Raw genomic sequence first — 27,230 nt, forward strand, 5'->3', positions numbered from 1 at the left:
TTCGGGCCAAGGAGGGAGCAAAACAATTATTCCCACCCTGACCTGCATTTGCCCTTTATTAACTCTAAATTGACCTATAGTCCAGGGCACCTTCCTTAAGCCGTTTGGTGCCCGCTATTCTTTGAGCAGTTACATTACCCAACCGCCAACCCTCACCATGCTTACTATTGGTAGACCTAAAGTGACTAGGTTTGTCACATCTATGAACATACCTTAAAAGCATTTGTCTGAAATGGACATCCCCTTTAAGTGTACATTTTTATGTAAACATCAATTTACATTTAGATCATTTATTGTTTTGAGAAAAACGTAATTTTGAAATCTCTCAGCATTGCTTGTAGGCTTAATGTCTGTGCAGGGCTCGAACTAGTGATGTGCATTGTGAGAAGTGAATTCTTTATACAAGATACTGTGTACTGTAGAGAAAACGGTCTCTGTCTGATTTGAGCCATAGAGCAATGAAAATGTGGTGCTAAGTTAAGCTGTTAGGGTGTGTCTGTCAGCAACCCTCCCTACTGATTCAAATACCAACCAGCAGAATTATGATTTCAGCTCTGGACTATAATAAAGGTTGTAAATTCAGTACAAGATAAGTACTGTAAAATTATGTAGAGAAATTCTATTTCTAAACTGTAATACTGTTGTCAAAGGTGAATATTTGAGGATGTGTTCATTTTAGGGGATGTTATTGGATTTGTAAATTAAAAGATGTCCTTGAATATTATATAGCTTAGTAAAAGCTGATGCGTCCTTGGAGTGTACTAAGAACAGTAGTTACCTGTGAGGTGACTATCAAAGTTCCAAACAGTCAATGCCCCAATTGTTGGTCCACACAAAGTTATTTAAGGGTATGTTCACACGGCGGGGGTCCGTAACGGCTGAATTTACGGGGATGTTTCAGCCTGAAAACATCCCCGTAATTTAAGCCGTACCGGCATGTGCAGGCGCTTGAACGCCGCGTCAATTACGGCCGTAATTAGCGCTGCTATTCATTGGAGTCAATGAATAGCGGCTCCAATTACGGCCAAAGAAGTGACAGGTCACTTCTTTGACGCGGGCGTCTATTTGCGCGCCGACATTTGACAGCGGCGCGTAAATATACGCCTCGTGTGAACAGACAAACGTCTGCCCATTGCTTTCAATGGGCAGATGTTTGTCAGCGCTATTGAGGCGCTATTTTCAGACGTAATTCGGGGGAAAAACGCCCGATTTACGTCCGTAAATAGGCCGTGTGAACATACCCTAAGGGTATGTTCACACGGCCTATTTACGGACGTAAATCGGGCGTTTTTGCCCCGAATTACGCCCGAAAATAGCGCCTCAATAGCGCTGACAAACATCTGCCCATTGAAAGCAATGGGCAGACGTTTGTCTGTTCACACGAGGCGTATATTTACGCGCCGCTGTCAAATGACGGCGCGCAAATAGACGCCCGCGTCAAAGAAGTGACCTGTCACTTCTTTGGCCGTAATTGGAGCCGCTATTCATTGACTCCAATGAATAGCAGCGCTAATTACGGCCGTAATTGACGCGGCGTTCAAGCGCCTGCACATGCCGGTACGGCTGAAATTACGGGGATGTTTTCAGGCTGAAACATCCCCGTAATTTCAGCCGTTACGGACCCCCGCCGTGTGAACATACCCTAATACTTGCAAAGCAATATATACATGGCAAACAAAAAAGCTGCATCAGCAGATACAGACAAGTCCTAGCTTATGGACAGAGATAGATAACTGAGAGCAAGTACTGAATGTCACAAGCTCCATAAAGATGAAATTACAGCAGGACGGTGCCGTGGGAATAATTCATATGATCTGGCAGGTCTTCCAAGAAGGCCTGATGAGAGTTTTATACCACAAGTCAAAAAACAACCAGATCGCTGCTTCCATTTTCAAACCTGCCCTGGAAAAATCAAAGCTGAAATCTGAATGGATGCTATGGGGAACACATTTTCTAGAACAGTTTTTTTTGTGAGGCCGTGTGCGTCCATAGGACTAGGGCTACACTGCAACATGAAGTTGGACGAAAGTCACGGTGAAAATCACTCTTGCCACCCAATTTTATTTGTTCCCAATGGGTAAGAAAATTGCCAGGTCACATTGTTCATGCTCATTCAGCTATTTTCAACACTACCATTCTTCTATATACACATGCTTTACCTGCTCTCTAGCCGAAAACAGGGACTTAGGAGTTGGGACCTCTCATTCTCAGCATCTATCTATCTATCTATCTATCTATCTATCTATCTATCTATCTATCTATCTATCTATCTATCTATCTATCTATCTATCTATCTATCTATCTATCTATCATCTATCTATCTATCTATCTATCTATCTATCTATCTATCTATCTATCTATCTATCTATCTATCTATCTATCTATCTCCTATCTATCTATCTATCTATCTATCTATCTATCTATCTATCTATCTATCTATCTATCTATCTATCTATCTATCTATCTATCTATCTACCTACCTACCTACCTACCTACCTACCTACCTACCTACCTATCTATCTATCTATCTATCTATCTATCTATCTATCTATCTATCTATCTATCTATCTATCTATCTATCTATCTATCTATCTATCTATCTATCTAAATACAATGTCAGCCGCACAGCCTTGTAAATCGTAGGTGGGTGCCGACCTGCCCAGGTCAGGGCTAACAGACCTGCTGTAGTAGAATCCAAAAATCAGGCAGCACTTCAAGGTATAAGCAAGGTAGAAAAAGGTGCTTTATTGGTCCATATACACACGACGTTTCAGCTCAACACAGGAGAAAGGCTCCCGATTTTTGGATTCTATCTATCTATCTATCTATCTATCTATCTATCTATCTATCTATCTATCTATCTATCTATCTATCTATCTATCTATCTATCTATCTATCTATCTATCTATCTATCTATCACCTGTCTGTCTGTCTGTCTGTCTGTCTGTCTGTCTGTCTGTCTGTCTGTCTGTCTGTCTGTCTGTCTATCTATCTATCTATCTCTATATTGGGATCTCCTTCATTTTGTCTATTAAACCCATCATATAAACATTTTCATATATGTATTTTTATAGGGGGGTTTCGACTTGAGTAGGAAAATGGTTATATATATTTTACTACGTTTATTCTTGTGCTAGATGCCCTGAAAAGGAGATTTAGGTAAAAAAATAAGTAAAAGCAGTACAATGAATATTGTAGTGACTGTGGGGGGGCCACATTTAATAAATATGGTTTATACAGTATGTATCAAAACATTCCAGAAATGTAACTTAAAACTGATATTTTTTCATTGGGTGATATGGCTTTGTCTTTGGAGCAGCTGGGTGGATTTGCTGTGACTTATAGTTCTACAACAGCTGCAAGGCCTCAGCCTCCATGTCTGATGTGGAAATTCTATTCACAGGAGGCAGTGAGGTCATTCTATCGAAGGGGGGGGGGGAGAACACCAAATCAGCTAGGAAAGACAGTGACAGTATAGGAAAAGTCCCTTACAGAGTTGACCTGGCACCCCCTGCTGGCTATGTGGAAATTATATTAAGCTGTAAGAAAGGAAACCGAATAAAATTTTCAATGGTCGAATTCAAAGATTGCTTTGAGACGTCATATTTTATTATGCTATGTAGAATTGGAAAGGAAGGAAGACTGGGCTGCGAAAACAGATCACCAGTTAAATGCACATGCGGCTGAATTACACAGTTTCTTTATCAATGACAGTATTTGCTCACCAAGGCCAAGGGGCATGCACTGTTTGGTTAAATCGCTGCTCTTTAGTACTTGGGATAAAACACAGATGACAGTAAACATTGTAGGAGAGATACTGAATGTCTGGGGAATATAACAACTGGGATTCTTGGACTCGGAACTGGCTGCAATCTCAGGTTATAGTTCATGTGGTTTTCTATGGTGGAGGAATTTCGTCTAATCTCTGCGGGCTGAGCTCAGGTTAGTTTACGTATTCTGGGTTGGATTTTGACAGAAATATGGAAAGTTACTTATCGCTACGCATTGAGAGGTATAGACGTAAAAAGCTCACGGATGTCTGGTGCAAATGAAGACAATTTATTAGTTCTTTTTTATTAGATATGTCAGGGAATGTATGTTTTCAAATCTGTTATTACGTAAAGGGAGAATGTCTAAATTTTCTAATTCTACGTCTCTACTGATATTTGGTTATAGAGGCTAACAGCGCAAATACCATAGGTCCTAGAAACTGTTTTGGGGTCTCATCAATGTAAATTTATTTGTAATATATGCAGTGTGTATGTGTATATGTATATATATTGTATGTATGTATATATATATATATATATATATATATATATATATATATATATATATATATATATATATATATATATACATATATATATTTATTTACACACACACACACACATATACACCATATTTATCTATATCATGTATGTATGTTTATATATATATATGTGTGTATAGTTTATTACAAAACAACAATTTTGTTTTGAATACTTTTATTATTTAAAATTAACTTAACCCTTTGTATATTTTTCCTAATCAGACTGGCACAGTTACCGACATTTTAAAGTAATTCCTATGGATACTGTGAGACAGAGCTAATATATTTAAAGAGAATTTCTATCTATAATTGCAATACAAAAATCACCAGTAAATCCTCAAGCCCTTAATCGAGTTATTTAAAAACTGTATTCAGATGTTTTTTTTTTTAACAAAGTGAGTTTCTGGGTAAACTGAGTAAAGACTAATATAGCTACCCAAAACCTACTTTAGGTGTATGTGGGCCCTTGAGTCTCAAAGTCTTGGTGGGTCAGGGTCACCACTCCATCCACCCTTGAATTGACAATCAGAGAATGTTTACCTAGAGGGTAATCTGTCCTCCAAGCCCAGTAGGCCCTGGAATCCGCTAAGGTTTGCCTGATGCTAATGCCGACCCTTTGGTCACCTAGTTCCCATGGGGTTGTTGCCCAGATTAACTAGAGTCCTGGATGTCAAATCTACTTCGTTACATAGGGATACAGGAGCTGAGGATAAATATGTTGAAGCAATTTAGATTTTTTTATTGGTCAGGAAAAACATGGTCTTAACCCCTTATGGAAGCTATAATGTCCACCAGTCGTAAACTAGCTTTGTCACAAATAAATATAAGTAAGATATGAGTTCATAGAGTTCTCCATCTAAAGTAAAAAAATAAATAAATAGCGATATATATATATATATATATAGTGTATGTATGTGTATATATATATATATATATATATATATATATACACTACCGTTCAAAAGTTTGGGGTCACCCAGACAATCTTGTGTTTTCCATGAAAACTCACACTTATATTTATCAAATGAGTTGTAAAATAACTAGAAAATGTAGTCAAGACATTGACAAGGTTAGAAATAATGATTTTTATTTGAAATAATAATTTTCTCCTTCAAACTTTGTTTTCGTCAAAGAATGCTCCAATTACAGTATTGCAGACCTTTGGCATTCTAGCTGTTAATTTGCTGAGGTAATCGGGAGAAATTTCACCCCATGCTTCCAGAAGCCCCTCCCACAAGTTGGATTGGCTTGATGGGCACTCTTGCGTACCATACGGTCAAGCTGCTCCCACAACAGCTCTATGGGGTTGAAATCTGGTGACTGCACTGGCCACTCCATTACAGATAGAATACCAGCTGCCTGCTTCTTCCCTAAATAGTTCTTGTATAATTTGGAGGTGTGCTTTGGGTCATTGTCCTGTTGTAGGATGAAATTGGCTCCAATCAAGCGCTGTCCACAGGGCATGGCATGGCGTTGGAAAATGGAGTGATAGCCTTCCTTATTCAAAATCCCTTTTACCTTGTACAAATCTCCCACTTTACCAGCACCAAAGCAACCCCAGACCATCACATTACCTCCACCATGCTTGACAGATGGCATCAGGCACTCTTCCAGCATCTTTTCAGTTGTTCTGCGTCTCACAAATGTTCTTCTGTGTGATCCAAACACCTCAAACTTCGATTCGTCTGTCCATAACACTTTTTTCCAATCTTCCTCTGTCCAATGTCTGTGTGCTTTTGCCCATATTAATCTTTTCCTTTTATTAGCCAGTCTCAGATATGGCTTTTTCTTTGCCACTCTGCCCTGAAGGCCAGCATCCCGGAGTCGCCTCTTCACTGTAGACGTTGACACTGGCGTTTTGCAGGTACTATTTAATGAAGCTGCCAGTTGAGGACCTGTGAGGCGTCTATTTCTCAAACTAGAGACTCTAATGTACTTGTCTTGTCGCTCAGTTGTGCAGCGGGGCCTCCCACTTCTCTTTCTACTCTGATTAGAGCCTGTTTGTGCTGTCCTCTGAAGGGAGCAGTACACACCGTTGTAGGAAATCTTCAGTTTCTTGGCAATTTCTCGCATGGAATAGCCTTCATTTCTAAGAACAAGAATAGACTGTCGAGTTTCACATGAAAGCTCTCTTTTTCTAGTCATTTTGAGAGTTTAATCGAACCCACAAATGTAATGCTCCAGATTCTCAACTAGCTCAAAGGAAGGTCAGTTTTATAGCTCCTCTAAACAGCAAAACTGTTTACAGCGGTGCTAACATAATTGCACAAGGGTTTTTAAGTGTTTTCTAATCATCCATTAGCCTTCTAACATAGTTATCAAACACAATGTACCATTAGAACACTGGAGTGATGGTTGCTGGAAATGGGCCTCTATACACCTATGTAGATATTGCATTAAAAACCATACGTTTGCAGCTAGAATAGTCATTTAGCACATTAACAATGTATAGAGTGTATTTCTGATTAACTTAATGTTAACTTCGTTGACAAAAACTGTGCTTTTCTTGCAAAAATAAGGAAATTTCTAAGTGACCCTAAACTTTTGAACGGTAGTGTATATATATAAAATATAAGCATATATTCTATTCAGCCGATGCGGACTAGTAGTATGCCACACCCCTAATCCTGCGCCCATCACTTCCAGAAGTCAAGATAAGGTAGAGGCATAACTTAATGCTCCCGGGCCTCAATGCAAAATCTGTAGCAGGGTGCGCACCTGCCAGGAGTCATTTTTAATGCTTGTGTCTTCTTGTATAGCTGAGGGACCTTTGGGCTCCATCAGACAGCAGATCCCGGGTGTGACTGCTACCTGTGCACTCCCTATTGTTACGCCACTGGGGGTAGCATGTAAGGGGTTTCCTGTTTATTTGCTGTGTTTGTGTTGTACAGTGCCCTGTTTGTAATGCCACGTCACCCATCTGGCCTTTATTGTTGAAGGACTGGTGGGACGTTGTAGGCGGCTGCGCCGCCAGACCCTGCCTTCACTGCAGGAGGAGGTGCCAGACATTGGTGCGGGCCAATGCTGATCCCAATGTATTAACGAGCGTTGTGGCAGCGATCGCCGCAACGCTAAATGCGAGGGGCTAGTATAGGAGATATAAGGGGGAGTTTGGTGCCTTTAGAGGAGAGTGTGGCTGAACCAAGTGTGGTTCATAATTATATAGGTAATTACGAACAATAAAGCGTGGATCTCTAGTTAAATACACAATGAATATATGTATAAAAATGTATCTACCTGCACAAAAGGCTTAAAATTTACCAGATATGCCCCAAATTGGTACATGGTATGTAGAGAATTTGGTGTGAATTCTACATGTTGGAACATGCTCAGTACAACAAGGAAATGTCATATGAATATTGCAGCATAAACTAAATATCTGCAAAGTACTGATCCTAAAGAAAAAAACATTCTATGATGTCCATCAGGTCTGAGCTGGCGTACGGTTTTGTAAAATTTTGAAAATTCACTTAACAATTGCTGCAAATTAGACCACATCTCCAAACTAAACAATTGTCAGATACAAAGAACCCTGCAAAAAGTGTGGTCAGATGTTTTATAAATATGGCTCATTTTCACCTCTGTAGCTAAGCCTCAAAAAACACTTTTTTATAAGGTCCCTTGTAGTGATTAGTTTATAAAAACTGCCTAAGAAGTTGCCATGCGTCAACTTTCAAGTAAACTTGTGAAAATAAAAGCTTGAGCTTGGTAGCTATAGGTAACAATGTTGCTTCTAAAAGAAAACATTTACTAATGGTTTCATCCAGGAGTGTAACTAGGAAAGACTGGGCCCCATGGCAATCTTTTGACTGGGCCCCCCCTCCCCTGGGTGCCACACACAGCCCCCCCTTGTAGATAGTGCCCCCCTGTAAATTGAGCTATAGAGCCCCCCCTGTAGATTCTGCCATACAGCCCCCCTGTAGATTCTACCATACAGCCCCCTGTAGATTCTGCCATACAGCCCCCTGTAGATAACGCCATACAGCCCCCCCTGTAGATAGCGCCCCACATACAAATAAAACAAAAAAACATTATACTCAACTAGGCACCGTTCCTGCGATGAACTGAGCTGCTCCAAAGCATCAATGCCGACGGGATCCTTGATGATCTGGTGACATCATCACGCCGTCCTGCGCAGGGATCCCGTCCCTGCGCCTGATAAGCTGTAGGCCGAACGTGGCCTGTAGCCCAGTAAATGGCAGAGCAGGGAGATACCTCCCTGCTCTGCCATATTGTTCAATGGTATCTGCGTTCTGAGGACGGGTCCCGTAGCAGCTGTTATGGCTGCTACAGTGGTAGTTACACCACTGGTTTCATCAATGGATCCCGTTCATTTCTATGGCATATGATGCTTAAAGGTTCATCTTGGCATCAGTAAGCATGCATTCAGTTAGTGTGTACGCTGCTACATTATTGGGTTCTGTACCTTTAAATTAGCAGAACATTTTTTTAGGTGCGTTTTTTCCTGAATCTAGCTTCATGTGCACTATTCATTCCACCACATCTAAAGCAGCAATCTGATTTGGTCCAACCAAATGTATCTCATTTCTCGCTGTCAATATACATGCTGCCTGTAAAGGCCCAATTAGACGCAGCGATTATCGTGCAAATTTTTGTATAATTGTTTGAATTTAAGAGATAATCTCCATGTGTAATAGCATGCAACGATCCAACGACGAAGGATAAATCGTTGGGTATCCGTGGATCAGCCGCCACATCTACATTCGTCGCTGCCACATCCCCTCGTCTAATCAGAAATCTTCCAGTCAGCAGTTCAGAGATGAGGTAGTGGAGAACGAGCAACGTTCGCAGTAATGACTGAACAGCGAAAATCTTTCGCAATTATTGTCACGTGTAATAGATCGTCTTTTGAATGTAAACAACTCTTTAAATCATCACTCGTCCCTTGTTCATGAAAGAATATCTGCCCGTCTAATAGGACCTTAAGTCCATAGTAGCATTGAATACTGCAGTGTGTAAGTCCAAAATAAACACAGTTTAGATGTAATCGGTGATACAGACCATGTTCATCTTTCATTGAAAGCTCAGCCGCTCTGCGGTGACTCACAGAAAGAAATCATTGCTACTTGCAAACTCGTTTTACTGGGATAATGAAATGTATCAGTTAACATGCATTTGCTTATCGGCAGCTACTGTACAGTATAAAGGGATGTACAGTATTCTGATAACTAGATGTCGTCTGCGCTGTACTATGCTATAAATAATAGTGTTATTTATTATTTTATTTAACTATTATTGTTTATTAGTTTCAGCATGTAAAGAGCTCAAACTTTGTAATGCACATTCTGTATGAAATTTTCCCTGATCCAAGACCCATAGTGTATAGATATCTATATAGTGACTCTATGGACCGGTTGCCTACATAGAGGTCTATGTATGTACACAGCTTATCTGGAGGAACATTGCATAGATACACATATGTAACAAAGAACTTTTTTTCTGACCCTTTCAGGGACGGACTGACTATTCAAGCTTTAGGGCCCCTCGCCACAGTCCCTTGGTCAGTTAGAGCACTCCTTAAAGTTTTAAGCGCAGGGTTGCAAAAAATATAAAAAATGCAAGTAGGAGTATATTAATGGCTCTGTCAATGGATCCCATTTATTACTAATGATTTCCCTCAGACAGAAAAGTGGCGGTGTTACTCAGCAACTTTACCGTGTTCCTCAATCGGCATGGGCCATTTTAAGGAATATGGCACATGCTACAATAAATCCACACTACATATGTGCCTTCCTTCTGGTCAGAAATTTCTCTTCCCATGGCTAGGGTAAACTCCATTTCCTTTCCCAAAAAGAACATTTGGTTTTCTGTTAGCAGACAAATCCCCAAGGTGTTCTTACCAAAATCCCAAACTTTCCCAGTGAGGCATGGAGGCAAGAATCCATATCACCTCAAAATTAAAATCACTGCTGCTTTCAGTGGACATGGAAAAAGTGACCAACAAAAAAATACATGCCATTCTCTTTGACACTATGTAGGGATTTCTAAATACCTGACAACCCTGGATCAGTATTCTCAACATCCCGGGCATTCAAACTTCACTGACCGCTTCACCCCTGGTTCATGATTTCCAGACAAGGCCTTACTTTAATTTCTATGTTTTCTAGATGTCTTCCTCTTTAGTCATCCAAACCCTTATTATTTTACTGTTATTCATTTATATATAACGTGTAACTACTTAAAGGCTATGTACACCTATGAAAGGCAATTATTATTATTATTTTTTATAAAAAGGTCAGTCAGTGTGATTAGTGCAACTTTCTAAATATTTTTTATTAAAAATTTGTTTTACTTTTTGATATACAGCTGCTCTGTATTCTCTATACAGAGCAGCTATATCGTTCACTATGACTTGAATCCGTCAGTCCCGTGGGCCAGATGGGTTCAGTGTCAGGGGGTCCTACGCGTCTCTGACACACGGGATCCACCTGTAATCTATCACATCTAAGTTATGAACTAGATGTGATAGATTACAGGTGGCTCTTGTGTGACCCGCTTTCACTGAATCCGTCAGGATGGGAGTAGGATGTAGCGAAAGATACAGCTGCTGTGTATACAGGATACAGAGCAGCTGTATCTCAAAACGTAAAACTAATTTTTAATAAAGACAATTTACAAAGTTGCACCAATCACACTGACTGACTTTTTTATTTAAAAAAAATTGCCTTCCATAAGTTTGCATAGCCGTTAATTTGATAAAAGATTTTGCTATTTCTTTGATCTTCACCTTACATATGATTATAGATAACTGAAAGATCCTGTGTCAGACAAGTAAAATGTTGTGTTCATTCTGGGTCGGATAATTAATTTTTAGGAATAGCAGATAAGCAGTTCTGGTTCAGTACTGTTGGAATCTTTACTGTCAGTATAGCCTCAAGCCTCTCAGATTTACATAAATATTGGGCCTTTGAAGAGATATTGTGACTACCTGTTTTACTCAGCTGCTCTCATTAAAGTATATGTTCAGTTTTGCATAAATTTTTATATTGCCTCAAAGTATCTAAAATCTAAACTTTTTTTGTGTATACAGCTCCTTGTCTAGGAGTGTCCTGTCTCCATGCTTACAAGCTACAAACAAGCCATGGTGTGATTCTTTAGTCATGTGTTACTCTCGTCCATGTGTCTTCTCCTCTTGCTAACCTACGGACAGTAAAACATGGAGGCAGATGGAAAAGAAAAACACATGACTGCAATATCAGACTACACATATATTTGTTTGTAGTCTGTTACCATGGAAACACACGCTTAAAAAGAGCTGTTTACACAAAACTTTAGAATATTTTTAACCAAGACTTTTTTTTTATAGTTGTTTTGCATTTTTAGTTTAGATGCATTAAAGCAAGAAAAAAAGTGACCATATGTATGGTGCATTTTATCTAAGAAGCACCACTTTGAATAGTTTTTAAAGCTTTAGGATACAACTTCTCTAACTCTCATTTGCATAGGTTGGCACCTTCTTGTGTAGCAGTGGGAGTGGTAGAAGTTCAGCTGTGGCATAATGTTAATAAAGAATGTTAAATGAGAAATACGACCCAGCGCCTGTTGGTGGGCAGCAAACATCTCCTTATGTAAGAAGTTAAAAAAAATGCCTTTTGTGCTGAAGTAAAAGCTGCCATGAGGCAAGGAGAGAGGAATGCGGGATGGATTTTGTTAGAAATAAACATAGCTCATATTTAACAGAAATTCATCTGTGGATCTCTTTAATTATATGGACATTCACTCAGATGAAATCCATTCTTGTATTACCAGGTAGAAGTTCGTAAAATCTCTTCATTCCCTCTCTAGATTTCTGAAAATGGATTGTAAAGCTATTAAATTATCTACATAAATATAATTTAAATGTAACTTCACTGGCAGCTATATAGTTAAACACCACATTCTAGCATTACAAATGCTTGCCCCAGATGTAGTTGCATAATTTGGCATTGACTTCCAAAAAAAGTATGTATTGTATTGAAAAGCTACCAGTGTGTACATATATATACACATACACTACCGTTCAAAAGTTTAGGGTCACTTAGAAATTTACTTATTTTTGAAAGAAAAGCACAGTTTTTTTCAATGAAGATAACATTAAATTAATCAGAAATACACTCTATACATTGTTAATGTGCTAAATGACTATTCTAGCTGCAAACGTCTGGTTTTTAATGCAATATCTACATCGGTGTATAGAGGCCCATTTCCAGCAACCATCACTCCAGTGTTCTAATGGTACATTGTGTTTGCTAACTGTGTTAGAAGGCTAATGGATGATTAGAAAACACTTGAAAACCCTTGTGCAATTATGTTAGCACCGCTGTAAACAGTTTTGCTGTTTAGAGGATCTATAAAACTGACCTTCCTTTGAGCTAGTTGAGAATCTGGAGAATTACATTTGTGGGTTCGATTTCATGTGAAACTCGACAGTCTATTCTTGTTCTTAGAAATGAAGGCTATTCCATGCGAGAAATTGCCAAGAAACTGAAGATTTCCTACAATGGTGTGTACTACTCCCTTCAGAGGACAGCACAAACAGGCTCTAAGCAGAGTAGAAAGAGAAGTGGGAGGCCCCGCTGCACAACTGAGCAACAAGACAAGTACGTTAGAGTCTCTAGTTTGAGAAATAGACGCCTCACAGGTCCTCAACTGGCAGCTACATTAAATAGAACCCGCCAAACGCCAGTGTCAACATCTACAGTGAAGAGGCGACTCCGGGATGCTGGCCTTCAGGGCAGAGTGGCAAAGAAAAAGCCATATCTGAGATTGGCTAATAAAAGGAAAAGATTAATATGGGCAAAAGCACACAGACATTGGACAGAGGAAGATTGGAAAAAAGTGTTATGGACAGACGAATCGAAGTTTGAGGTGTTTAGATCACACAGAAGAACATTTGTGAGACGCAGAACAACTGAAAAGATGCTGGAAGAGTGCCTGACGCCATCTGTCAAGCATGGTGGAGGTAATGTGATGGTCTGGGGTTGCTTTGGTGCTGGTAAAGTGGGAGATTTGTACAAGGTAAAAGGGATTTTGAATAAGGAAGGCTATCTCTCCATTTTGCAACGCCATGCCATACCCTGTGGACAGCGCTTGATTGGAGCCAATTTCATCCTACAACAGGACAATGACCCAAAGCACACCTCCAAATTATGCAAGAACTATTTAGGGAAGAAGCAGGCAGCTGGTATTCTATCTGTAATGGAGTGGCCAGCGCAGTCACCAGATCTCAACCCATAGAGCTGTTGTGGGAGCAGCTTGACCATATGGTACGCAAGAAGTGCCCATCAAGCCAATCCAACTTGTGGGAGGGGCTTCTGGAAGCATGGAGTGAAATTACCTCAGCAAATTAACAGCTAGAATGCCAAAGGTCTGCAATGCTGTAATTGCTGCAAATGGAGAATTCTTTGACGAAAGCAAAGTTTGAAGGAGAAAATTATTATTTGAAATAAAAATCATTATTTCTAACCTTGTCAATGCCTTGACTATATTTTCTAGTCATTTTGCAACTCATTTGATAAATATAAGTGTGAGTTTTCATGGAAAACACAAAATTGTCTGGGTGACCCCAAACTTTTGAACGGTGGTGTATATATATAGTGACAACTTGGGGTAAGACTCCAGGGTCAAGATGGTTGGCACACTAGAAAATATTTACTCCCACAGTGGATTCGTTTTGAAACAGTACAAAATAAACCCTAGGCCGTCCAGCCTCTAACTAAACATATAGCTTTCTCTAGTTGTCAGCGTGAAAGGCCTACTTCTAAGCACCTCAAAACAAACGTGTTCTTACTGGAACTTTTGACTTCCACAGGCTGGCAATGCCTGTCTTCTCCCGACTGGGAGCATTGTGTGAATATGCAGGGGTGGTGACTAGTCGTGGAATAACCAATTCTTATGAAATACTTTACTTCAGTAACCACGATGTAACAATGCTTATCTTTTAATGGGAGCAAGCGGACAAAACTGAGGTTGGGGATGTCAACCCCGCTGGAGTCCCCCTGAGAGAGGATGTGCCTGCACCCACATATTGGGATAGATGGTTACACGCCTCTGGCAGTCATGGCTTGAGCTACCTGCTACTGCACAGACTACTAAAGGCCAGGAGCCGCTCCCGCCCTACTAGTTGTGACGTGGGTAGCAGCAGAAGTAACCGGACCTTACAGCACCACCGTGGGTTCTTGCGGAGCTAACCGTTACCTTTCATGGTATTTCCTCTCCCGCCCTCCTCTGGCGGCCGACACAGATCAAACATGCCTCAGAATGCAGCCAAAACTCAAGGGATGCAGAAGCAAGAAGAGGTACGGATTTATTTCACAGATATGTCCTTAGTCCATTGTCACACTGCCCCATTTGATTTACTTGCTCCAGCAATTACTTAGTGAATCACTCGTGATCCACTCGGCACAGACAGGCACAATGCAGTGACGTCATCGCTCCTGTCTGTGCCGAGCCACTCATAGTACAGATCGGAGGAACAGAGGGATCTCCTCCACTCGTCATGGGAACGGGGCTAGGTAAGTATTTTTTTTTTATTATTTTTTCATTAGGCACTATGAGGCATTATACTGTATGGGGGCAGCCAAGGGGGGCATTTTACTGTATGGGGCAGCTATGGGGAATTATACTGTATGGGGGCAACTAAGGGGGAATTATACTGTATGGTGGCAGCTAAAGGGGCATTATACTGTATGGGGCAGCTAAGGGGCATTATACTGTATGGGGCAGCTAAGGGGGCATTACACTGTATGGGGGCATCTAACAGAGCATTATACTGTATGGGAACACCTTCTAAGGGGGCATTGTACTGTATAGTGGCAGCTAAGGGGGCATTATTCTGTATGAGGCAGCTGTGGTGCCATTATACTGTATGGGGCAGCTGTTGGGGCATTATACTGTATGGGGCAGCTGTGGGGACATACTGTATGGGGGCAGCTGAGGCAGGCATTATACTGTATGGGGGAATTTGTGTGGTCATTATACTGTATGGGGGCATCTGTGCGCATTATACTGTATGGGGCAGCTATGGGGGCATTATACTGTATGGGTGCACCTATGGGGGCATTATACTGTATGGAGGCAGCTATGGGGGCATTATACTGTGTGGTGGCAACTATTTGGCATTATATTGTGTGTGAGGCAATATGGGGTATTATACTGTGGGGTCAGCTATAGGAGCATTTTACTGTGTGTGAGGAACTATGGGAGCATGATACTATGTGGTGTGTATGGGCATGCATTGGATGGGTTACAGGCGTGGCTTAACAGAGAAAATATTTGCTGAGCTACACGCGCAGCATCGGTTGTCCCTCTTTCCGATACTTGGTAGAAAGGTATGTTCTTTGTCCCTCTTTACTGGCTATATGCACACCTCTTCAACATGTGCCTGACACCTTATTATACACACATTTTTCTGATAATCAGAACTTGCTGAACATGTGGAGTGGCATCAAAATGTGTCTTTTACTTTCCTGTAAGGCAGCAAACAGAGCACCTAAAGTTTTCGACTATAGAACCTCAAGCACTCCATGTGGCACTGTATGGTACCCTATGGAGGTATTCTCCTCAAGAATATTTCTGTAATATGGCATCCAATGCAACGTGGAACAGTTTTTATTCTCTGTTTTCTGTAGAAGATGGAATTGGAGACATAGGGAGGTACAGTATGTGCCTGTTGCTATAAAGCATGGAAATGAAGGCTTATACAGATTTTGCTGTACGAATATATCTATTTTCCTCCATATTACAGTGCCCAAACAACATGGTCAGACAGTTGCCTAAATAACACTGCCCAACATATAAACTAAGGAATGTAGCTAGAGCCACTGAAGCGGCCTATCCATAGGTTTGGCATGTAGTTTGTGATAGGAGCGCAATCTCCGGATACCCAGGCCATCAGGGCCAGTGGCACTCTCTCCAATAGTGACAAATGATGCGCCCGGTGCGACTACATAGGCCGGCCCTGAATGCAAACAGTCCCTATTATCTTATAAACTACTAAGAAGGTCCCCTCTACCATCCATCTGGCCATGTGTAATAGCTCCCCTTCTTTTTCTACAGAAGATTTTCACAATTAAATGTGTTGCAGGATGGCTCGCTTTATAAGACACATCCTTACACAGCCGCAGTGATAATTGTATAGATCTTTGCTGAATCTCATTACCGCAGACTCGAAAACACCAAAGATTTACTGGCTGTATACTTTTACTGCAGGATAATCAGCTTGATATAATAAGATTTAGGTTTAATCTTGTAAAGTAGCATTTAATTGGCCTATTTATTGCTTTGGCACTTGCTTAGGAAAACCATTTGTATAATATCTTGCGTTGCTTACTTTGAGTATTTAAAGTAATTTGTCACCCAAAAAAGTCTATTATTGATGTCTGGCATTAAATAATTCTGTACCCTGTAATGTGCCAAATTATTGACTTTATTAAAAGAAGCTTTTAAGAATAAATAAATGTAAAGATAAAAGTCACTTTTATAAGAACATTTTTAGATCACTATAACTGTAAATACTTATTATACATATTATATACTACGGTCACATCCATTACCATAGTCTGTTTCCAAAGGCAACCAGACAGCCAAAACAACCGTTTTCAAATACCATATTAAGAAATTTAGTGTTTATCGAAGGGGGAGTTCCTCACATAAGGACTGGGCACGTCTATGCATTACATAGACAGCCCAATAATTTTAATGGGCGCTGCTCACAGATCACAGCTGATTTTTTTTGGGTCCTAATAGTGGTGATCAACTTATCATCAGGGGACCCGTCTAATAAAAAGGGGTTGTCTGAGAGCATGTGCATGCTACTATATGTCCAAAATCATAAGCTTTTAAGGCCAAATATTTATACAGATTTATTATTATCACTACTTGTGTTTTCTGATTACTAATTATTATTATTATTATTATTATTATTATTCTCTAGACATGTCCTAGCCAGGAACTATTAATGACAATGTGCACGTTTCAGGCAGGACTCTAATAGGCCCCAATGTCTACATGAAATGCAAGAGATCTGTCAGCTGCCCTACCATTGGGCACTGCCAAATTATTAAGTCCACCTCTACTTATGCTTTTTGCTGAAACTAAATACCAGACAAAAAAGACTCAAGACAGCCTGACTTTTCCTACTCAGACTCCTGTGTTGCAGGATATGACTATCTACTTAATGTGAGGCATTTCAAAGACAACTTCAATGAAGAAAGCTACCCATGCCAGGACATGCCAGAGGACTATGTATTCTTTATTAACTAAAGTGTTTGTAGAGTTTTCAGGCAGTTATTCTCTAGATTGTAGGGAGAGACAGTGTAATGTTCACGGTCAAAATAACATAAAGTTGGTCCATTTAACCACCAAGCCCCCTCATCCTTAGTTTATTTCTGGTTTGTACAATCACTACATGAAAGAGTTTGCTCTTTTTGGGTTCTCTAAATGAGGACCTGCTGGCGATCAGCTGATAACTGCTGACTGATTCAGGAGAAGTTCAGTTATACATTGCGCCCATTCAAATGAGTGGGGCACCATGCAAGACATGGACAGGGCGAATTCTCCAGAAAGGAGCTTATCTTTGCTGTGGCTCTCTGCTCTGGTTAATAGATTGAAGCCGTAAGCAGGGGATATGGACAGAGGTTGTCCTAATGGGTCAAACCCTTTAAATCGTTTGCCCAAGTTAACCATAAGACCATATATTACTTACGAGAACAGGTGTTTGGATCAAGCAGTAAGCCTCTTTCACACCACCTTTTTGTACTTGGTGTACATCCGGCATATATACTGGAAGCATCTCCCGACATACATAATAATTCCCAACTTCTATGGAAATAAATTTCTAAGTAACAAAAGCTATTTTTACTAACATTTAACCAACTTTTTAAATGGCTGTGTTCCCGAGTCTAACAGCACACTACATGAATACATAGTGGACATTGTATCCAACATTGTATGGTATTCTAAAATTCCCATTTGACTATTTTTGCAAAACATCAAGCAACACATGTCAAACTATGATCTAAGATCCAAATAGCTATAGAGGCATCTACTATTCTATGAGAATGAGCACTCTCTAATATATTCTGTGTAGCAATTTAATCCTAAAAGGAAGATCTTGGGGTTCAAGTGGAGCTCGGTTATCTGTTAACATGGTGCACGTCCATGGATCCCTATGTATGATTGATTAGGACCGGTCCTAAGGCCATGCAAGTGCACATCATTGAAGGGTGTGCAACAGATGGCCTGGCACACAAGTCTTTTGAGCACCACAAATTGAAATATTAATATTTTAGCAATTTTTTTAGACATTGTATAGCATTGTTATTATATTACTTTATACGTGGAGTTTTTATGTAGGTTACTGCATGTTGCAGTTATTTGAGCACTGTATGGAGGTATATACTCAGGCATTGCGAGCCACTACTGCTTAGGTACTGTACAGTATGTTGTAGTGTATGGTGGAGGCGGAATTGTTTTTTAGGCACCCGTATGGAAGTGTTTTTTGGCCAATGTATGGCACTGTTATTTGGGCACCGTACTGTATGGCATTTATAATTAGGCACTGTATGGCATGGTTATTTATACACTGTACCGCACAGGGCGTGATCCAAGGTAAGCCTAGCCCAATGTATGTGTATGCTTACCTCATCCTATATCTAAACACAGGAGTGCCCCCTATTCCTGAGATCTGCTCTCAGGAACTGAATATATTATATTGTATGCACCTTTGGGGTAGTTGTTTTCCAGAGAGAATTCATTTAGCGTACAGCACCCCCCTAAAAAAACTAAACCCAAAATTATTGTATATAATGCACTAAATAATGGTAAAGCAAATATGATGCCAATTGACATATAGATCATATAAGAAATGTTGCAATTAATTAGATCTCTCAATAATTCCGTTGTTTTCTGTGCACTATGCAGGTTTCCTTATATTTTGCATTTTTCTTTGCATTTAATCAATTGGAGGATTAAAGGTCTTCTCCCACAAACGGCACCACACTTGTCTAGCAGACAGTTTTACACTTCTTGAACTTCTTTCATCAAGTCTCGTGATATCAAAAATATTAGATATAGACGGAGTTCTCCTGAGTGGACATCATGTATGTATTTATGTATACCTGAGATAGGAAAATTGGATTGTTGCCCAGAGGGGAAGAGACCAGTGTGAATGCCAGACATTCGGCATGTACATTGGGAGATTTTCCCGTTGTATATACTAAATGTGGTGTAAAAGGCGCCTAAGTAGACTGAATAAAAGAAAAATGTACATTTGGAATATAATCTCTGCAAGTATAAATCAACAAAACTGCTAATAAATTATTGCTGCTGGAACATACATAGCCCTGTGTTTAATAGACAATGTATCTGTCATGTTTCTGGCTCTAACCTGTCTCTTCTTTCGCTCGGCTTGCGCTACATGACAAACTCATATGACACGTCACATATGATTTATTTTCCTATCTCCATGGCAACATCCGATACATGAGATGTCTTGTTTGTCATGTAGTAGCCGTGGATCATAAAAGGAACCAAGTAGAGCACTGATATTTTACATTATAGTAACATAGGCCGACAAGAAGTAGTAGAGCGGGGAGCTAGTGACTACAATGTGTATTTTATCATTTGTCTATGTTATCGAAGAGAGATTCCAGGAAGCCCTAACATTGAGGAAAACAACATGGAGGTCACCATCCTGTCATTATTAGAAAAACCCGTTCCAGGCATCAGTGCCAATTAGTTTGCGAGGCACAGGAGATGTTAGAGGGTAATCATCTGTAGAAATGGACTCTGGAGAGTTTCCCTTCTCACACAATGATGACGACAGATAGCAGGTCCACTCATTACCTAAGTGAGATTGTGTAACATTCATGGGAAAAAAAGAGAAAAGTATGTACGGACCCAATACCAGTACGTAGCAATCTGTGACTAACACTGTCAGACTGGGGTACCTTGAGCGCACTAGAGGAAATTATTCTATAAATATATATAGAGAACATGTGCCTGTCCACTTTTTATTGCATCATAATCTTGGTTATCATACACACAGGACATATCATCAATAAAGTGTAACAGGTTTTTTCGTAAATAAACCCATAAGAAATAGACCTTAGTGACAAGTGACTGTCCCCAAAGTAAACTCCAAGTGGTGTCTTCTGTTGGACCTTGCGGCGCATTATATTGTCATCAGAGCCTAGGGCCAGGATCCTCTGGTACTCTGGTGGTCCAGTATGACCCTGGTGGCCAATCATGTTGGTACATTGCACTACCATGACTATACACTGTGTGCAATATTATTAGGCAAGTTGTATTTTTGAGGATTAATTTTATTATTGAACAACTACAGTGCTGTCTGTCAATCCAAAATGTTAATAAACCTCAAACCTGAGTATTTAAGAAAGTAAAAGTGAGGTTTTGGCATTCGCAGGAGTATGTGTACATATTTATTGGCCAACTAATAGGGTATGTTTACATTGAGCTTTTTGCAGAAAAAAATCTCTTTTGAGGCAGATTTTGCCCTGCCTGCACTTTCTTTGGCCACGAAAAACGCTTTCTCTGCCTCCCATTGATTTCAATGGAAGGTCAGAGATGGAACCGTGGGAAGAAAGAGCATGTCGCTTTTTTTTACCACGGGCATTTTTTTCCGCTCGCGGGAAAAAAACACCTCCGCTTCCCATTGAAATAAATGGGCAGCAATTTCAGCCATTTTTGGACGCGGTTTCAATCGCGGTTTCCATGTCAAAAACACTCAGTGTGAACTAGCCCTTAGTGTGCAGGATTATTATCTGACTAAATGAAAAAGGAACATTTTCCCATCTCACTTGTTTATTTTCATCTATTAAAGTGAGAATAATAAATAAACAACTCAAAATATACAAATAAATATTTCCAAAAAAGAAAATCAGTAAGCAATATAGCCCCCCTTCATTTCAATTGCAGTCATAAGCCTTCCATCCATGGAGTCTGTCCGCTTCTTAATCTGCTGACGATCAACTTTTTGTGCAGCAGCAACTACTGCCTCCCAGACACTGTTCAGAGGGGTGTACTGTTTTCCTACACCGTAAATATGCCGTTTAAGAAGTGCCCACAACTCCTCAGTAGGGTTTAGGTCAGGTGAGGAAAGGGGCCATGTCATAATTTTTTCATCTTTAAGGCCTTTACTGGCTAGCCATGCAGTGGAGTACTTCGATGCATGCGATGGAGCGTTGTCCTGCATAAAAATCATGGTTTTCTTGAAAGACGCAGACTTTTTCTTGTAACACTGCTTGATGAAAGTGTCTTCTAATAACTGGCAGTAGGTTTGCGAGATGATTTTTAGTCCATCTTCAACACGAAAAGGTCCAACTAGCTCATATTTAATAATACCAGCTCATAGCAGTACCGCCACCTCCACCTTGCTGGCGTCTGAGTCGAAGTGGAGCTCTGTGCCCTTTACTGATCCAGCCACGGGCCCATCCATCTGGTCCGTCAAGAGTCACTCTCATCTCAACAGTCCATAAAACCTTTGAAAAATCTGTTTTCTGATATTCCTTGGCCCAGTCTTGACATTTCAACTTATGTTTCTTGTTCAGTGGTGGTCGGGTTTCAGGCTTCCTTACCTTGGCCATGTCTCTGAGCACTGAACACCTTGTACTTCTGGTCAATCCATGGAGATTGCAGTTCTGGAATATGACAGCACTGGAGGATAATGGGTTCCTGGTCGCTTCACGTTTGATTCTTCTCATATCTTTGGCAGTTAATTTGCAGCTTATGTTTCTTGCCACCCTGTTGACTATTTGCAACAAAATGTTTGATGGTTTTGTGATCACGCCCCAATATCTTATCAAAGAGTGCTGCATCCCTCTGAACGACAATTTTTTACTTTTCAGTCAGTTAAATCTCTTTTTTGGCCCATGTTGCCAGTGGAACACAAGCTGCCTAATAATTCTGCGCGCCTTGTTATAGGGTCTTGATCTTCTTAGGCCACACTTTCCCTCATTACACAAATACAAATCACCTGATATGCTTAATCCAATAAGCAGTCCAGTTTATATAGCTTGGAGTTGGAAAATATGTATAAAAATGATGACATGGTCAAAATAATCCCTTGCCTAATAATTGTGCACACAGTGTAGTTTGCAAGGTGCTTTTATTAGTTTAAATCCTAGAAAGGCACCATCAGCATAGATTTTAATAGTCACCATTATAAAACCATTATTGATTAACAAATTTGTATGATGAAAGAAATTTTAAAATTGGATAACTGAATTTGCAGTGGATTTTAGTTCTGTCGAACATGTTGGCACTATAAATATAGGGTGGTAATGCAAAAAGTTGTATACCATCACAATTTCTTCATCTATTTTTTGTGGACACAACTTTACAAATCTCACAGGCCACACCAGTAGCTGACCCAGTAGAGGTTAGGTCAGTTCACATACACTACTTCAGCAGAAGAAAATGGCATAACTTGATTTTAAGCTCTTTGAAGGTACTGATTCTTTTTGCAGAGATCCAGCTGGTACGGAGTCTTAGGGCATGACCACACGTGGCGGATTTCGTCCGCAACTGTCCGCATCAATGCCGCACAGAATCTGCGTTGCAGATTCTGCTGCGGATCTGCACAAAATGTGCAGTAAATTGATGCGGACTAGCTGCTGCGGACTGCGGGAAAAGTGCTTCCCTTCTCCCTATCAGTGCAGGATAGAGGGAAGGGACAGCACTTTCCCTAGTGAAAGTAAACGAATTTCATACTTACCGGCCGTTGTCTTGGTGACGCGTCCCTCTTTCGGCATCCAGCCCGACCTCCCTGGATGACGCGCCAGTCCATGTGACCGCTGCAGCCTGTGCTTGGCCTGTGATTGGCTGCAGCCGTCACTTAGACTGAAACGTCATCCTGGGAGGCCGGACTGGAGACAGAAGCAGGGAGTTCTCGGTAAGTATGAACTTATATTTTTTTACAGGTTGCTGTATATTGTGATCGGTAGTCACTGTCCAGGGGGCAGAAACAGTTACTGCCGATCGCTTAACTCTTTCAGCACCCTGGACAGTGACTATTTACAGACATCTCCTAGCAACGCTCCTGTAATTACGGGTGCACACACATAGTCACCCGTAATTATGGGAGCCCCATTGACTTCCTCAGTCTGTCTGTAGACCTAGAAATACATAGGTCCAGCCAGAATGAAGAAATGTCATGGCAAAAAAGCAAGACGCATCCGCAGCACACATAACATGTGCATGACAGCTGCGGACTTCATTGCGGAACTTAGAATCTCCATTGAAGTCAATGGAGAAATTCCGCCATGAGTCCGCCACTGCTCCGCAACAGACAGAGCATGCTGCGGACACCAAATTCCGCTCCGCAGCCTATGCTCCGCAGCGGAATGTTACGCATCGTCTAAACGAACACTTCTAAATAGAAGTGGAAGTCAATGCAGAAACGGCTCCGCTGCGGATTAACGCTGCGGAGTGTCCGCAGCGTAATTTAAGTGAAATTCCGCCACGTGTGAACCCAGCCTTAAAGTTAATGGTCCCTGGGAAAAAAAGTATGCAAAATAACACTCCGTAGGAAGGAAGAAAACTTTCTAGTGCCACCTATAGGTGACTACCCTGTACTCAATCGCACGGACCTATGTTCCGTTCAGACTGTATGTTACCGTTCAGACTGTAAGTGAATTTCATGCGCGCGCAAAACGGACACGTCCGTGTGAATAAGGCCTTAGTAAAATTGATTTTAAAGTTTGAGATAATTCCAAAAGTCTGAAATATGTCCAATATGTGCTACTCTGGGATTTGTTCATATTAAAAGGTCATTTGCAAACGCTGCCGTAGTGTGACAATCGTTACCGATTTGTAAACCTGCGATTTATTGATTCTGCCTAATCTGTTAGATCAACACTTCCATGGCTATATAAAAAAAAGGGTGGGTGACAAAGGGCATCGCTGCTGCGTCCCATTTGTTATATAGAACGGAGGCGAGAGAATGCCATCCATATGCAATTTTTGCGCTTAGGGCTGAACATAGTGGAAAAAATAGCATCAAGGCACTGGAAATCAAACATTTGCAAAGATCTTCTATGAATAACTAATTCGCCCTGTCAAATGCCTTCTCGGCGTAAGTACCAAGAAGGACTAAAGGTGCTTGTGAAGATTTAGCATAGTGAATGGCATGGTGTATTCTAGTAGTATCGAATTTACCCTCTCTACCTGGGTTGAAGCTTACCTGCTCACCAAATAATTATGGAAGCAGTTTCTTCATCTGTTCTGCTCAGATCTTTGCCCACCATTTCATATCCGCATTAAGCAATGATATGGACTTATAGCGCCCACAATTTTGCGAGTCCTTTCCCTCTTTATGGAGAAGCATAATACTGGCTTCTACAGATTGAGGAGATGGCTTGGTCCCAGAGAGAAAGGCATTGCATAAATTAAAAAATGGAGCAGTAGGGTTTTCTATCTTATAGTAGTCCATGGGAAACCTATCAGGACCTGGGCATTTGCCGTTAGGAATAGATGAGAGAACTGAAGTGATTTCCTTTATCATAAATGGGGCTCAAAGGCCTGCTTTTTCATTTTGGGCTCTAGGGGGAGTAGTAATAGACGCAAGAAATGTCTCGATTTTAGGTAAAGTGTCGGGGTGGGTGGGGAGGATATAAAGGGACTTATAATAGTAAAGAAATTCTCCTGTAAAGAGGGCCTAGTGCAGGGGTGAGCAACCTTCGGCAATCCAGCTGTTGTGGAACTATAAATCCCAGCAAGTCTTTATTATTCCATTCAAAAGCTGTCAGGGCATGGTGGGAATTTAAGTTCTATAACAGCCGGAGTCCCGAAGGTTGCTGAACACTGGCCTCGAGCAAAAATTATAATGGGGCCCTTCCATATGTTGGCTCATAACACATGCTCCCCATATGAGACCAATAAGACACAGAGGTTGTTCTCCAACCCAACTTCCCATACTTTGTAGGAGAGAAGGTTGATAACAGTCCCCCTGAGATGGTTTCCTCCTCCCTTGTTTGTTAAAGTTGCAGAGTCTGAAGAGGGACAACCCTGTCCATGCTCACTTCACCAGGTGGGGCATGTGGACACCCTGAACTGGGTCCCCCCCTCTCTCTCTACAGACCCCATAGAAATAGCACGCAGTCTCTTTGGTATGCATGCCCTTGCCTTTGAGGTTGCACACTAAGATGATGCAGTATGCTTACCTGCAGTCCCATGTAAAGCCACAAATAACACAATCTTTTATCACTGTATTTTGTGCTAAATGACAAACACAGCTGTCACATACCATGTCACTGCTTCTCTGTGCCTCCTACTTATAACTCCCCAGTTGCAATTTTAACCTCTAGAATACCTTATTGCTACACTACAACTTGGTAATCATCAAAGGCCATTCCTTACGTTAGTACATACAGAACACTGTAGACATCTTCATGCAGAAACTTTTTTCCATAGTTATTTCATCATGGTTTTATCTTAAATGTCTGTTTTTATAAGACAAACTGTCTTATTGTAGTATCTAAAGGGATTCATAAATGCTCCACACCCACTCATTCAGGGAGAAAAAAATGCCAGGGAACCCAACCGTGACTGTAATGATCAATCCAAGTGACTGTAATAATGCATCACTGGGGAGAGGAAAATATTTCTTCGTTTCCCCTTCGTGAAGAATGGGATTTATGTGCAGTATTATAAAACATGGGGAATATTAATATTGTATTTCTGAATTGTAATATTGTATTTCTGAATTGTGGACATGTTGAGAGATTTGATCGCATAGACTTATTGTTAACATATAATAGATATCACACACACAGTCAAATCTCGCTGTATTTTCTGTGACATCCGTCGCTAGTGAGAGGAAGGCTCTCTCTCACTAGCAACAGACGCCGTAGAAAACAGCGCAAGATTTGCCTGACTTAAGATACGCTATCCGAATATACACTACCGTACAAAAGTTTGGGGTCACCCAGACAATTTTGTGTTTTCTATGAAAACTCACACTTATATTTATCAAATGAGTTGCAAAACAAATAGAAAATATAGTCAAGACATTGACAAGGTTAGAAATAATGATTTTTATTTCAAATAATAATTTTCTCCTTCAAACTTTGCTTTCGTCAAAGAATGCTCCATTTGCAGCAATTACAGCATTGCAGACCTTTGGCATTCTAGCTGTTAATTTGCTGAGGTAATCGGGAGAAATTTCACCCCATCCTTCCAGAAGCCCCTCCCACAAGTTGGATTGGCTTGATGGGCACTTCTTGCGTACCATACAGCTCTATGGGGTTGAGATCTGGTGACTGCGCTGGCCACTCCATTACAAATAGAATACCAGCTGCCTGCTTCTTCCCTAAATAGTTCTTGCATAATTTGGAGGTGTGCTTTGGGTCATTGTCCTGTTGTAGGATGAAATTGGCTCCAATCAAGCGCTGTCCACAGGGTATGGCATGGCGTTGCAAAATGGAGAGATAGCCTTCCTTATTCAAAATCCCTTTTACTTTGTACAAATCTCCCACTTTACCAGCACCAAAGCAACCCCAGACCATCACATTACCTCCACCATGCTTGACAGATGGCGTCAGGCACTCTTCCAGCATCTTTTCACTTGTTCTGCGTCTCACAAATGTTCTTCTGTGTGATTCAAAACACCTCAAACTTCGATTTGTCTGTCCATAACACTTTTTTCCAATCTTCCTCTGTCCAATGTCTGTGTGCTTTTGCCCATATTAATCTTTTCCTTTTATTAGCCAGTCTCAGATATGGCTTTTTCTTTGCCACTCTGCCCTGAAGGCCAGCATCCCGGAGTCGCCTCTTTACTGTAGACGTTGACACTGGCGTTTTGCGGGTACTATTTAATGAAGCTGCCAGTTGAGGACCTGTGATGCGTCTATTTCTCAAACTAGAGACTCTAATGTACTTGTCTTGTTGCTCAGTTGTG

The 27,230-nt window shown here is 40.7% G+C and overlaps 1 protein-coding gene across 2 annotated transcripts in view; it reads left to right on the forward strand.

Annotated features, from left to right (window-relative positions):
• GHR (growth hormone receptor) overlaps nt 1-27,230 on the forward strand; it is a 378,351-nt gene that overhangs the window by 204,056 nt on the left and 147,065 nt on the right. The window contains exon 1 of one of the 2 annotated variants that reach the window (XM_075839453.1): nt 3,804-3,942. The exons of the other annotated variant lie outside the window; for it this stretch is intronic. Within the exon in view, the coding sequence (XP_075695568.1) occupies nt 3,822-3,942 (121 nt within the window). The 5' untranslated portion in view covers nt 3,804-3,821. Of the gene's footprint in view, nt 1-3,803; nt 3,943-27,230 lie in introns of those variants that run through there. 2 annotated transcript variants of the gene reach the window in all.

This window comes from Rhinoderma darwinii, chromosome 1 (genome assembly GCF_050947455.1).
Source record: "Rhinoderma darwinii isolate aRhiDar2 chromosome 1, aRhiDar2.hap1, whole genome shotgun sequence".
NCBI classification, from domain to species: Eukaryota; Metazoa; Chordata; class Amphibia; order Anura; family Rhinodermatidae; genus Rhinoderma; species Rhinoderma darwinii.